This window comes from Nilaparvata lugens, chromosome 1 (genome assembly GCF_014356525.2).
Source record: "Nilaparvata lugens isolate BPH chromosome 1, ASM1435652v1, whole genome shotgun sequence".
Taxonomy (NCBI): domain Eukaryota; kingdom Metazoa; phylum Arthropoda; class Insecta; order Hemiptera; family Delphacidae; genus Nilaparvata; species Nilaparvata lugens.
In genome coordinates this window covers 6003307-6018317 of record NC_052504.1, presented here as the reverse complement: position 1 = coordinate 6018317, position 15011 = coordinate 6003307, and the positions used below count along the sequence as shown (strand labels likewise).

Here is a 15011-nt window from a genome sequence, read left to right as displayed (position 1 = left end):
TTATGACTGTACCATGTTTTATAATTTTAAAAAATTCAATGGAACTTGATGAATTTATTGACGAATATGCTGTTTCCAGTCCAAAAGATGTTCTTGAGAAGTAAATCTATTCATGATTCTTTTGAGTTTTGAATGTCTTTCTATCTTTTGTATTATTTATGAAAATTGATTAAGCACTGGGATGTGCTCACAACTGAAAATTTCATTTTTTATTGTATTCTTCTTCATTAGTTTGCATTTAGAAGATTTAAATGTAGGCTGTATGACTTGTTTTTGGTTTTGTAAAATTGATTAAGCACTGGGATGTGCTCACAACTGAAAATTTCATTTTTTATTGTATTCTTCTTCATTAGTTTGCATTTAGAAGATTTAAATGTAGGCTGTATGACTTGTTTTTGGTTTTGTAAAATTGATTAAGCACTGGGATGTGCTCACAACTGAAAATTTCATTTTTTATTGTATTCTTCTTCATTAGTTTGCATTTAGAAGATTTAAATGTAGGCTGTATGACTTGTTTTTGGTTATCACCTGTATAAAGGGTTTTAAACATCGACATGCAGTCAATTATTGATGAAAATAAAGGATTTAGTTTACTCGCTGACTGGAGTATTTAGTAGAAGGCGAAAGATTTATTCGACTTTGAAGTGGAACCAGAGCTATTTCCAGTTGTGAAGCACAAATTCAAATCAAATAATTTTTTATTTTGCATCAAAACAAATACAACATATTATAGTACAAGTTCCTTCTCTTGAGTATAATAACATACTGTAATTTAAAACTAAATAATATATATAATAAGAGAAAAGGAAAAAAGAACAAACTTATGATTTTCACAGAGCAAAATAAAATTACTACTAACAAAAAGAACAAAGTCTTTTGTCCGTTATTAGGAGCTGACAACACTGCTAATTTTTATCAAAATGTACTTTCACACACGCAGACACACACACTCTCACACATGCATAAGGGAATCAATTTGAGCTTTACCATACAATTCAATAATAAATAGTCACAACCAACAACTAATTCTTGATTAAACTATTCATTCCATGGTAATAAAACAAGGCTTAGGTTGCTCAAGTATAGATGACATTATGAAGAGAAAAGCAAAAAATAATAAACACTAGCTTTAAAAATAACACAAAGACTGTCAACAAGGAAAAATAGATTCCTCACTTAGAAGTAAGACATTACAACAACAGTATCACAGTACAGACAAAATTGTGAAAAAATTGCAATAATAATAATAATATCAAATTAAAGACAAGGTTGTATATAAAAAAAACCTAATTAATGAGTACACAAAAATATTTAAGTTCATCAACACCACTGAGATGGTGTTTAATTATAGACAAAGTCGTAGAACTCATCAATGAGTACAACAAATAAAAAATAAATTAATAAAGGTTTTAATAATAATTAATAAAAATTTTGCAACACTCTTGCACTGACTGCATGTCGGTGTTTAAAACAACAAAATAATGTAGGCTAGCAATTTATAGTTCTAGCAATTTATAGCAACTGAGTACTGAGTTTCATAACATGGAATAGGAACAGTTTTGGGCTTGAGACTGTTATTCCAAGTGTTATGACTGTACCATGTTTTATAATTTTAAAAAATTCAATGGAACTTGATGAATTTATTGACGAATATGCTGTTTCCAGTCCAAAAGATGTTCTTGAGAAGTAAATCTATTCATGATTCTTTTGAGTTTTGAATGTCTTTCTATCTTTTGTATTATTTATGAAAATTGATTAAGCACTGGGATGTGCTCACAACTGAAAATTTCATTTTTTATTGTATTCTTCTTCATTAGTTTGCATTTAGAAGATTTAAATGTAGGCTGTATGACTTGTTTTTTGTTTTGTAAAATTGATTAAGCACTGGGATGTGCTCACAACTGAAAATTTCATTTTTTATTGTATTCTTCTTCATTAGTTTGCATTTAGAAGATTTAAATGTAGGCTGTATGACTTGTTTTTGGTTTTGTAAAATTGATTAAGCACTGGGATGTGCTCACAACTGAAAATTTCATTTTTTATTGTATTCTTCTTCATTAGTTTGCATTTAGAAGATTTAAATGTAGGCTGTATGACTTGTTTTTGGTTATCACCTGTATAATTGGTTTTAACACGAAATTATTCAATTCTTATCATTGTATTATTTATAAGAAGCATTACTATAATATTTATTACATAGGTATATATTTTTTTCCATTTTTCAGTATTGCTATAGGCTACTTCGTACTGTTTGCTTTATGAACTCACAGCTAGCGCACAAGTTTAACTTTGCTGGCTGTGCCAAATCATTCATGTTTTGTAACTATTATGTAATTTTGGCAAAATAAACATTCTATTCTATAAATGAAAATTACTGGATTCTCCTATAATAATTTACTCATTAGTATGTAATGATTGCACTTGAGTAAATTATAAATATATGCATTTGAATGGAATTTGTTCAATTTATTGATGAATGTGCTATTTTCAGTCCAAACGATGTTCTTGAGAAGATGAAGCAAGCCTTATCCAAAGTTGACATCCTGATCACAACCGGCAGTGTTTCAATGGGCGAAAAAGATCTTCTGAAGAAAATTCTTGAAACGGACTTTCAAGCAAAAATTCACTTCGGCCGAGTCAACATGAAACCAGGGTTAGTGGTTTAATTTATGTATCTACTCACTTATAGTCTTTAGGATTTATTAATTTATGAATAGTTTACTTCTTTATCCTACTCACTGAATATTTTTTCATTTGGGAAGACAAGAACCATTTTGTAGATGACAGATTACGATCCAATAAGTATTAAAAATGGATATTTTCACGTTAAATTCAATTCTAAGGTTTAATTTCCATCTTCAGCTTACTTTATCATGTGTCTGACAATGGGCCATATGAATAAAGTTGAGCATTTGCTTATACTTCTAAAATATGGAGCATTTGCTTCATTTTCTATGAATAAACGTGAGCAAAACCTTTTGCTCATGCTCATCAAAAAAATAGTTTGAGCATTTGCTCAAAAGTAAAAGCTTTTGCTCAAAATTGTATGAATAAACTAGAGCATTTGCTCAACTTTTGAAGCAAATGCTTCAAAAAAGGTGAGTCTAGTCTAGAGCAGCTTATCACCTTTTGCTCATAGTAAAATGGCTCAACTTAATTCGTATGAGAAAGAGGAAACTACACCAGATACGATCACAACCAATAGTTGAGAACTATAAAACTCTTTTTAGATTCAAGCATGATATATATATCACCATTATTTCACGCTATTATTTCAAAATTCTAAACTCAACTAACCTAAAACTCAATTCATAAATAGAAAACAGAGCAGACGACGCAAACACAAGCGGTGCACCCTACTTGCATATTTAGCGCTTCCGTGAGCTATAAAAACAAACTAAGGCTACAAAAGCGAATCAGCTGATGAAAAATCTCTAAAATACGTGAGCATTTGCTCCAGAGTTCAGGAGCATAAGGTAAGAGTATAAGATAAAGCTTATTCATATAAAAATGAGCAAATGCTTTTGCTTCTACCTCTTGCTCTTGAGCAAAACCTTATGCTCCATGCTCTTACTCATGAGCATTTGCTCTGGTTTTATTCATATGTGCCAATGTGTTTTGACTAGAGAAAATCATTTAACATGATGCTGCGTTTACACCAGTGTTATATACAATAATATTTACTATAGCGAGGTCCACGTTATAATGACAGTATTTGATCAACTTTGGTTTTGCTATCCTAGTCTATCATTTGACAAAACCGGTGGTACTATCCTTTTCTAGGTCCACAAGATGCCAATTATTTTTTTGACAGTGTAGAAATATAATTAATTAATGCAGAGAATCGGCATCGCTATTCTTTTATCTTTATCCACTGCCATTATAACGTGGACCTCACTATACGAAAAAGTTGTCAAGTTTTTTGTAGAAAACATGTTGCTGTTCTCAAATGTTGATCAACAAAAGGTGTCAATTTTTTGGTCAGAGAGCCTAGTCGGCGTGGACTTGTAGAGGGGAACATTTTGTTGGAAACTTTCTAAGTGTTTCCCACGCTGATTGGGAAACAAAAAATGTGTTAGAAACAAGGATCTCCACGAATTGTTGCTTGTGAAGAAATTGGCAACAAATTGCCGCACTTTGTTGATAACTCAGTTGGCAACTCTGGTGTAAACGCGGCCAATAAGAATTCAGTTTTGCATGTCTCAAAATTGACCCAGTGGGAAAATATAGATTTAGTTTTAGTGATTCCAAACATTCAAATATAATTTGATGTAAGAATATCAGTTGGATACTCTCGTCAAGTAATAAATTTATTTATTTATTTTTAAGTCTTACTGTTGGTAGATAACCATCTGAATTGAATGACTGCCTTTATTTTTGACCTAGGAGGGCGAAGTTAGGGCGCAGTCGGCCCCATCTTACACTTAACCCTCCAATACAATACTAAACTATAATTTAACAACGACACTCAGTAAAATAAAAATGTAAAATAAACAAAACAATATTTTTGATGAAAAAATAATAACAATAAGTGAATTAGTTGAAGAAACTTAAAAGTAGAGCATTCTTAACATGCAAAATAACAAAGATCTGTTAGGAAATGAATAAAAAGTTTATGACGGAATGATGAGATCGAAGAAGCAAAGAAAAAAGAACAATATGGCTACAAACCTTATAAGCAATATGAGAAAAATAAGGAAATTAATATTAAATACTTCTAGCATGAAATTAATTTTGAGAGAGAAAAATAGTATTTTTTCTTTAGAGTCTTCTTTTAAAGTTGAACTTAAATTCCTTAAAATTTCACTAGATTAATTAATTTTGAGACTGAATATAGGAGTATAAATGGAAGTATCAAAACTATGAAAAGTATGAAAGCAACTGAACTGAGAGGACTCGCAATATAGATTTAAGTACAATTACATGTAATCACTAGTACTCTTTTTTAATTTTTTACAATTATTTAATTCTTGTAGTCTGTAGTAATTTCTGTAGAAAGTGCTATTTTCTGATTGATTTTAGGAAATTATATAATTTCTTTACAATATTTTGTGTCGTTTTGCAGTAAACCAGTGACATTCGCGACACTGGCCTGGGAGAACAAGGCGAAAATGGTGTTTGCCCTGCCAGGAAACCCAAGCAGTGCCTCTGTCACGGCTCATGTGCTTGTCTTGCCCGCCTTGTACAAAATTGCCGGTCATAAGTCCTTCAAACCAAAAAAGATTAAGGCCCAGGTGCGTTTTTATTCTTTGTAATCATTACAAATTTATTTATTAATACAGTTGCAAATGATAATATACGTTTAGATCATGACTACTTGAGATCAATATTGTGAGGTGGACGTTATAATGACAATGGAGAAAGATAGGATAACAGTGTTGCCGATTCTCCTTGACACTTCCTTCTATAGAGGATAGCTGATATTTGATTTAATATTAACTGTTCTCTCTTGTCTAAAATAATCAACTATATTTTATTCGCCAAGAAAATATATTTCTCACTGATAATCATTTTTTATAATAATTGATATTATACATTTTGTTAATTAATTATATTCCTACATTGTTAAAAACCGATATGGAAACTTTGTGGAGCTAGAAAACGATAGCAATATCTTGCTTTGTCGAATGATAGACAAAGATAGCTGCTCCAATGTTGATAAAATACTGCCACGTATATAAATCCTATTATATTAAGCGAGCAATTTCTGTATATTTTTTTATATTTTTTATATCTGGTTATTTACGTTCAACGGATCTCGAAAACGGCTCTAACGATTTCCACGAAATTTGGAACATAGTAGGTTTATGATATAAAAATTCGATTGCACTAGGTCTCATCCTTGGGAAAACTCGCTGAACGACATTAAAAGGATAATTCATCCTTGGCTGAAACAGCTGAGACTTTCGTCGTCTGTGGATAGTAAAAAGTGAGCGAGTGATTCTGTGGAAAATGAAAATACCGCATCCCCGAAATTCATAAGATGACGTATAGCCAGCTGTAAAATATAAACATGATCATTTTAGAGAATTGTGTTCTGTGATGGCTTACATTACTCTATCTATAGTAGGCTATGGTTCTGTTTATCAATAAATAAAAATAACGAGCGAAGCTTGGTGCCCCGATATTATATACTTCACTATAACCTCACTATAATAGCCCAACATTGCTCACAAGAAGTTATACTCTAATAGTTTTTTATGATTTGCTTCTTTGTAGCTTTCTTACCAAAGAATAGTTATTTGTGCAACTAGTGCGCAAAGTGACAGTTTGCTGCACCGAAAGAAACGTTTACGCCCGAGCCGTAGGCGAGGGCGGAATGGTTTCTTGAGTGCAGCAGAAGAACTTTGCGCACGTATTTCACATTAAGTTTTTCCTACAGTTACCATTGAATATGAAAAGTGGGTAATTATGGGTAAAATTGCCTGAAATGCATCAAATGTTTTTCTGTGTAATTTTATTATTGATAAAAACCTTAATCCTAAAATCCTAAAGTCCTCGTTGTCCTTGGTTATAATATATAATGAATAATAATTAGCGCGTTGTGCTTCGTTGCACGTCTGCTCACTATAGCAGCCACAGCAGTCACTGTTACCAACTTCATTTTGATTTTGCTGCACTGTTGCTCCATATAACCTACTAAGTATTTTGCGTTGCCATGTTGCAAATCTGGAGTGCAGAAAAATTTTTCCCGCACTAGAGCGGAAAAGTGATTCTTTGCGTTCTGTAATCAGTGCAGCAATGGCCACTTTTCAACGTAACTGTAGGAAATAGTATATTTCGCACCTAGAGCAGAAAATGAGATTTTTCCAGCTCGAAATCGGTTTTCAAGTCCGAGGCCGTAGGCCGAGAAAAGATTGAGAGCTGGAATAGTATATTTCGCACCTAGAGCAGAAAATGAGATTTTTCCAGCTCGAAATCGGTTTTCAAGTCCGAGGCCGTAGGCCGAGGACTAGAAAAGATTGAGAGCTGGAAAAACATTTTTGCCCGTGGTGCGAACGATATTTTTCGCCACACTACAGGTATTGCTGACAAAATAAATAAAGAATACAAAATAAAGAATACTCGTTAAGCTATCGTACCTATCTCTTGATTTCAGTGGTAGAAGATTTGCAGTCAGGATTTCAGATTCTTTTAAAATTTCACTTGGAATACCACAGTCATCTTCAAGCATTTTTGAAAATTCGGAATGCACTAATCAACAATAAATAATTGAATAAAACTGGTTGCGAAGCGAATTAGTTTGATTCGAAACTGGAACTAAAATCATGGCGACTTCAGCTTATTATGAAAGTGGACACTCGCCCGATCTAGCGGATGACTTATTAATAATAATTAGCGCGTTGTTTCCAGCCATAAGCGGCTGGAAAGAGACAACTTTCTGGCCTAGACCGGAAAAGAAACCCTTTTCTGACGTCGTCTGCAAACAAGGTCTTTCAGATCTACGTAGGGACTGGAAAACAGCTGCTTTCTGTGCAGTGTGGCGAAAAAACATTTTTGCCCGTGGTGCGAACGATATTTTTCGCCACACTACAGGTATTGCTGACAAAATAAATAAAGAATACCAAATAAAGAATACTCGTTAAGCTATCGTACCTATCTCTTGATTTTAGTGGTAGAAGATTTACAGTCAGGATTTCAGATTCTTTTAAAATTTCACTTGGAATACCACAGTCATCTTCAAGCATTTTTGAAAATTCGGAATGCACTAATCAACAATTAATAATTGAATAAAACTGGTTGCGAAGCGAATTAGTTTGATTCGAAACTGGAACTGAAATCATGGCGACTTCAGTTGATGATGAAAGTGGACACTCGCCCGATCTAGCGGATGACTTATTAACTACTTCCATGAGCGGCTGGAAAGAGACAACTTTCTGGCCTAGACCGGAAAAGAAACCCTTTTCTGACGTCGTCTGCAAACAAGGTCTTTCAGATCTACGTAGGGACTGGAAAACAGCTGCTTTCTGTGCAGTGTGGCGAAAAATATTTAATTTGACACTGATAGTGACACTATAAAATGGCATCACAACTGAAACATTAAGGCTTAAGGAACAAAACATTAACAGAAAACTCTAATGGTACTAGTTTATTCATTCAAGAAGTTTTTGAGTAGCACTAAAGTCCGTGCAGACCTCAGTTCGCATCACTGGGCTTTATGACCGATCTCACTGTATTTCTCACGGTAATAGGAGCATACTGAACGACATTAAAAGTATAATTCTTAGTGAGAATTTGTGTGTATTTTTGGCTTCAAAATTCATAAAATAACTTAATTAATACAATGTGCAGTGATAATTAAGTGTAATATTTAACTATAATTTGGTGTTTTAAATTTTCTAAATTTAAAATTTACATCTCATATTTATTTTTGGACGAAAGTTGAGCTTGAACTTCTTACAGAAGAAACATAACCTATTTTTGGACATGTAATCAAGATTTGGGAATGGAATAGTTTTTAGCCAAGCCTGTTGTTCCTTCCCAATCATATTTATATGATTTGTTATTGTATCCACGTATAAATAAATAAATAAATAAATACTGATGCCGTTTTATGCTGGTTTTATCAAAATGAACTACACTCTCTTTTTCGCTCTTTCTCTCACAGAATTAGCTCACGAGGTTTCTGGCTTTTGTGAAATCTGGCAGCACTGTACTCAGTAAGACTAATGCTGCAATCTCAGGTTTGCACAGACTATAGATAGAAAGATTCATCATTACAATAGTTTTATTTATTTATTTTATTTCATTTATTTATTGTATAAAATACTATAATCATAATACAATTATGACATTGGAGGAAAAACTAGACTAAGCCTGTACTATTTCTCTCCAAAAATTTTGATAAAATGTTAATGTTCTCCAAAAGATAAGGTTATATAGTCACACACTGCTTCGTCACTTGATTTTCGGTCCAGAAATGATGATTTAAAATTTTGAAGGTTGATTTTATACTCTAAATGAATCACAATAAATTAAAAACTTTAGAAATATTGCACTTATTTAAAAAATTTGAATACAAAATCAAAAACCTACACACTATTTGTTATTCACAGCTCTAAAAAAAAATTCTCAAACTTCGACAGTTACATTAGATATTTACAATTAGATCATGAAAAATGTATTATTTAGTTATATATTATTGCAATTGTTTTATGTACAGGAGGATTGTTGTATTTCGATTGGTCTGTCATTTCTCACCAATGAATGGAACAAATTGAACAGTGTGTATAATGTGCAGTAGTTTATTATTTATCGTTTGTTTAATTAATTCACTAGATATTTTAAAGGAAGATATTCATAAGTTAATAATAGCAAATGAGTCGAATTTTTGGAAACTCTTTTTCTTGTTGTCTTATTAAAATCTTGAAGTTTTTTTTGGATTATCTCGTACGTCTTATAGAATCTAGTCTAATCCTATACTATTAAACGAGCAATTTCTGTTTATATGTTTGTATTTCACCGAATCTCGAAAACGGCTTTAACGATTCTCATGAAATTCAGAACATAGTAGGTTTATAATATAAAAATTCGATTGCACAAGGTCTCATGCCTGGGAAAACTCGCTGAAGGACTTAAAAGGAGAATTATTATTCATCCTTGGAAAAACAGCTGATAATAATTATTTAGTCGTCAGTTGATGATGGAAGTGAGTGAGCAAGTTCATGTGTGTGGGACTGTGTAAAAATTATGACTCAGCTGTTAAACTTTTGTAATCATTCAATAAGGTACTTAGTGGCAGTTGCAAAAAAGCCGGGCTATTTTCAATCCTGATTAATTCCAGTAGATCCATCTTTTTGAAATGGTCTTCTCTGATTTGGTTCACGTGAAATTAATCAGGATTAAAATTAAACCGGCTTTTGTGCAACCGGGCTTTTGTGAGGGAAATTTTTGCATTCCTCTGGGAATTAATCTCAATTTACTGTGATTAGATAGTACATTTCTGTATGAACTATGAATGTTATTATAATTTCTTCTTTCGTAATAAATGTTTTATGCTTTTGTACTCCAGAGCGAAGCTCGGTTCCCGATATTTCTATTGATTAAACCAATCCATATGATTCTAGTACAATGAAAAATCTTTTCAATTAACCATTAGTCTTGTATATTGAGAGCTGTTCTTCAAATTATATGGGTTACATTTAATTATTTATTCTCATACTTTAATTATGCATTACATATTTGTAACATGTCTATGAATGGTTTTATAAAAAAATATTGAATCATTTTTGCATCCATTTTGCTTTGAATCTCTTGAATAACGTTTTAAAATCACAACGTATATCTTTGGTCCATATTTTTTGTCTACGAAACTAAACTTACAAAAATCCTATTTACTATAACTTTTCCTAGTTTATTTATCTATGCATTTCTTGATAGGTGCTCTCGACCATTCATCTGGATTCTAGACCGGAGTTTATGCGTGCCGTGCTCTATTTGAAAACAGATGACACTGGCCTAACAAAGGTGTACGCTAAAACTACTGGTAGGTTCAAATTCCATTTTCAAATCCAATATTTCAACTAAATCTTCATTTGTTGTTGTTTGTATTGTTGAATTTTAGCAACATTAAGTCTTATAAGTCTTATGTGAATTTATTTATTTATAATTTTTACAAAGTAGCACTGATTGGGAGAGAAAAACTAAGGATACTCCTTGTACTATTTCTCTCCCAAATTTAGATAACATTTTAAAAGTCCAAAATAGGGTTATGATTTCACTTTTCTAAAATTTAGTCCATTTTCACTAAAAAAACGGAAACTGAGAATTTTAAATTTTGATGGTTAAAAACAGAATAAAAAAACAAAAATATCACACTTAAATCACCATTAATTTGAATATTTTCGCGAAATTTGACAAAATTTAGAGCAAGAAAGTATTGTAATTGTTTGTTAAAACACAGCACTAATGTGGGTGTATATTGTATATTAAAAAGTTTCACTTTTCTCTATAGGGCTACTTAAATTATTGGAACACAATAAAAGGCTACAGTGTTGAAATATACAGTTCTTGATAGAGTAAGTGCCGGTTAAATTTTAACCGGCATTAATTCCACGAGAACCAATCAGAGAAGCAGTCTTTTCAAAGCGCCTTCTCTGATTGGTTCTCGTAAAGTTAATCACGGTTAAAATTTACCGGATTTTGTGCAACCCGGCCTAAAGGCCGTTTGCACAGTGTAAGTTTAAGCTAAAGCTTGAACCAAATCTGGATTTTTTTTGGTTTAAACTAAAATTCCGTTTGCACGGTATTAGTTTAATCTCTGTATTGAGTTTAAACTCTGGGAAAGTTTAAACCTCCAAAGCAGGAGGTTTAAACCAAATAATTTGGATTAACTTGACATCTGTAAAGATTTGATGGGGAAACAGCTTATAGTAAATTATTTTTGACGGTTGTGTTTTATGCTTCTGTAGACGATAATTATTATTAATTTAGGTTATAGTGAATCATTATTTGAATGTAAAAATAATTGTAATGGAGGAATTGATAGAAGTTTATAATGCAATTGATAAAGATGACTGCAAAGAAATTTTGAAACTGAGAAAAATTGGGCAAAAAACAAATAATTTAAATTTATGGGATTTATTGATTGAATAAATCACTTGAAAAAAAGACAATTTTCAACAGTGGTCTTCGATTGGAAAACATGTTTAATAACACATAAATGAGATATTGCTTTCTAGAGATTTCTAATAAACGAGGAAGACCATAGTAGATTCAAGCGTAACAAAATAACTTTTTTATCTTACATTCTAAAATATATTTTCTGGTGCCAACTAAACATACTTTTTTAAAGAATTTCTTGGTCGCTTTTCACTTTTAGAACCGTACAGCTTACAACTCCGTGGATTTTGAACAAGAACAAGAAAATACTAAAATAGTAGCTACATAACCTCAAATTACTGATGGTTTGTAAACAAATAACAAATTTCCTGTAAAAATCAGGACATTCTATTACCAACTTAACGCTAAACTAGTTCAACTTAAACTGGATTAGTAAATGCACTGAGAAAACCGATTCAAGTTTAAACTTTCGGATTAACTTAAACTCGATTAACTTAATCGAGTTTAGCAATCTGTACTGTGCAAACGGCCCTAAGAATGATAAACGTTCGTTCGATTGTTCTTGAGTCGTTAATCGAAAAAGTCTTATTCATATTAGAATTGACTTGATATTAGCAAATTATATAGGCTTATGTATGAAATATACGGTACTCACTGTTGTGTAAAATTATTGTTATACCGTATAGTTATAACAATAAATTGATAATCATAATATTGAGAAGAACCATTAATGGAATGCAATTCTGATGCTTGGAATCTGATTTCAATGGTTCATCGAAATAGTTTATAGACTATTCCAGTGACATTTAATTTGTTTCACGTTTGCATAAGGTAGGCTGTTTATGTTTAGAGTTTTCTCTTATTTTTACTTTACTTGCCCTATTACCATAGGTAAGGAAAGTATTGCTTTCCGAAAAAAATTAAGGTACCCCAATTTCTAAATTTCTATACGTTTCAAGGTTCCCTGAGTCCAAAAAAGTGGTTTTTGGGTATTGGTCTGTGTGTGTGTGTGTGTGTGTGTGTGTGTGTGTGTGTGTGTGTGTGTGTGTGTGTGTGTGTGTGTCTGTATACACGATATCTCATCTCCCAATTAACGGAATGACTTGAAGTTTGAAACTTAAGGTCCTTCCCCTATAAGGATATTTCGATCAAATGCAATTCACGATGGCGGCTAAAATGGCGAAAATGATGTCAAAAACAGGGGTTTTCCCTATTTTTTCAAAAACTGCTCCAACTATTTTTATCAAATTTATACCTAAAATAGACATTGATAAGCTCTATTAACTGCCACAAGTCCCATATCTGTAAAAATTTCAGGAGCTCCGGCCCATCTATAGAAAGCTTGATTTTAAATTTCCAATTATCAGGCTTCAGATACAATTCAAACAAAACAAATTCAAGTGGAAACGATTAAGCATGAAAATTTCTACAATTAATGTTCAATAATAACATTTTCACCTAAAATTGAAAATAAGCTCGAAATTCGAGTAAATGTGATTATTTAATTGCAAACTGTTGATTCTATTAAATCATTCACTGTAAAGAGATAGCAGACCTCGTGTGTCTCCAGCGTTTTTGTCACCAGCTGGTTCAGATATTTGAATAGTAGACTTGAGATGCGCGTGAACACTAGCGTCAAGTGATCAATTTTCATAACGGCAAGGAAAGTTGTGTAAGTGTGCCACACCAGATTTTTTTCTAGAATTCTCGTGTTTTCTATTGATTTCTTTTTTTTCAATTCTCAGGCGATCAAATCAGCAGTAGACTGGCAAGTCTGAGAGAAGCTAACGGACTTTTGTGTGTGCCTTCTCGGACGGATTCTATCAAAAGGCTAGAAATCGATTCTATGATGGAGGCCATAGTCATTGGTGAACTGAACCTAGTTTAACCTCTTTAAACCTAGTTTAAACCAGGTTAAACTCATTCAAATTTGTTAAACTTAGTTTCGCACTAGATCTGCTCACCCAGCTCACCTCTAGTTTTTCAAGTTTCTAGATCGAAAATAATTCAAATAAGTATGGTATAGTGAGGTCTACGTTATAATGGCAGAATTTGATTAACATTGGTGTTGCTATCCTTGTCTATCATTCGACAAAACAGATAGTGCTATTCATTCGTAGCTCAACAACGTTACCAGATCGTTCTTCTTCAATGAAGAGATATGATTAACACAATGTTTAATCTCAATAATGAATATGTATTATTAAATCATTGAAAAAAATATTCTCTCACAGTTAAAGTATAATTGATTATTTTAAACAAGAATGAACTATCAACATTATATCAGATATACCGGTTTCAGCTATGTTAATAGAATGTAGTGAATCTAATATTTTACTATATTTTTTACTGACTTTGTAACGTCCACCTTACTATATTAGGTACCATTTGTCATGGGAGTAAAGATATCTTTTGAAATATTGCCTGAGACCTGTGAATTTATACTTTGCTCATTCAATTGTACCTCATGAATTTGTATCTAGCTCATCCATGGAGTGAATGCTAATGATAGATGTTTTGTCATGAGAAACACATTTCTCCTTGATAACTTGTAGAATATAGGTGAAACTTTTGTGGTGAAAAAGATCACTGTCGTAAAATAAGCTTCAAATCTCAATCTTATTAAGTAATGAGAAATTAGCTTATCTTGGTTAGTGTATCATGGTTTATACCTACTCGTACTCCATAAATATAACTCGCAGTACCTTCAAATTTGCTTGATAATCAAAGCCACTCATGTTTTCTTTTCTTGCTAATTTAAATGTTTGTATCTGATGGTCATTGTTTTCTACCTCTTTGAATCTTATTACATAGGTAGTTTTTTTTTTTCAATAATTTTACCTGAAGAGAGATTCATTCTAAACTGTGGACATTGCTTGACTGGGAATTATCTATGTTATTCATAATTAGTGAAATAGTTTAACTATTAAATTTTGTAAAACTTCAAAGTGAAAAAAACACTCACATTCTTTGATGTGGCGACGTCCGTTTCGTGCTGGTATCGCACATTTTCAAGCCAAACAGAAACTGAAGTGTTTAAGGTTATGAGGGTGAAATTTGGTGGGGGTGGAGGGGAGTTTTGGTGGTTAATGGAGGAGGATTTAAATGAGTTTGTCAAACAGGGTGTGGGAGGAAAAGTTGATTTGGTCATTTAGAATATTGTTTGGCTGTTGTTTGGTGTGTTTGTATATTTCAAACTGTTCTAGTACATTTAATTTTCTGTTTTTGTGGGAATAGTGGAGTATTTCGAGGTTGTTGTCTATGTCAGGGTGTGTGTGGTCAGTGGAGATAATGTGTTCTGCAAACCACCAAAACTCCCCTCCACCCCCACCAAATTTCACCCTCATAACCTTAAACACTTCAGTTTCTGTTTGGCTTGAAAATGTGCGATACCAGCACGAAACGAACGTCGCCACATCAAAGAATGTGAGTGTTTTTTCACTTTGAAG

The 15011-nt window shown here is 32.4% G+C and overlaps 1 protein-coding gene across 1 annotated transcript in view; it reads left to right on the top strand.

Moving 5' to 3' along the window:
* The window catches only part of LOC111044617 (gephyrin), a 45668-nt gene extending 31156 nt beyond the window's left edge, over positions 1 to 14512 (top strand). The window contains exons 10-13 of the mRNA XM_039428876.1: positions 2492 to 2653; positions 5066 to 5234; positions 10381 to 10486; positions 13308 to 14512. Of these exons, the coding sequence (XP_039284810.1) occupies positions 2492 to 2653; positions 5066 to 5234; positions 10381 to 10486; positions 13308 to 13450 (580 nt within the window). The 3' untranslated portion in view covers positions 13451 to 14512. The remainder of the gene's footprint in view (positions 1 to 2491; positions 2654 to 5065; positions 5235 to 10380; positions 10487 to 13307) is intronic.
* Positions 14513 to 15011: the final 499 nt, after the last annotated feature.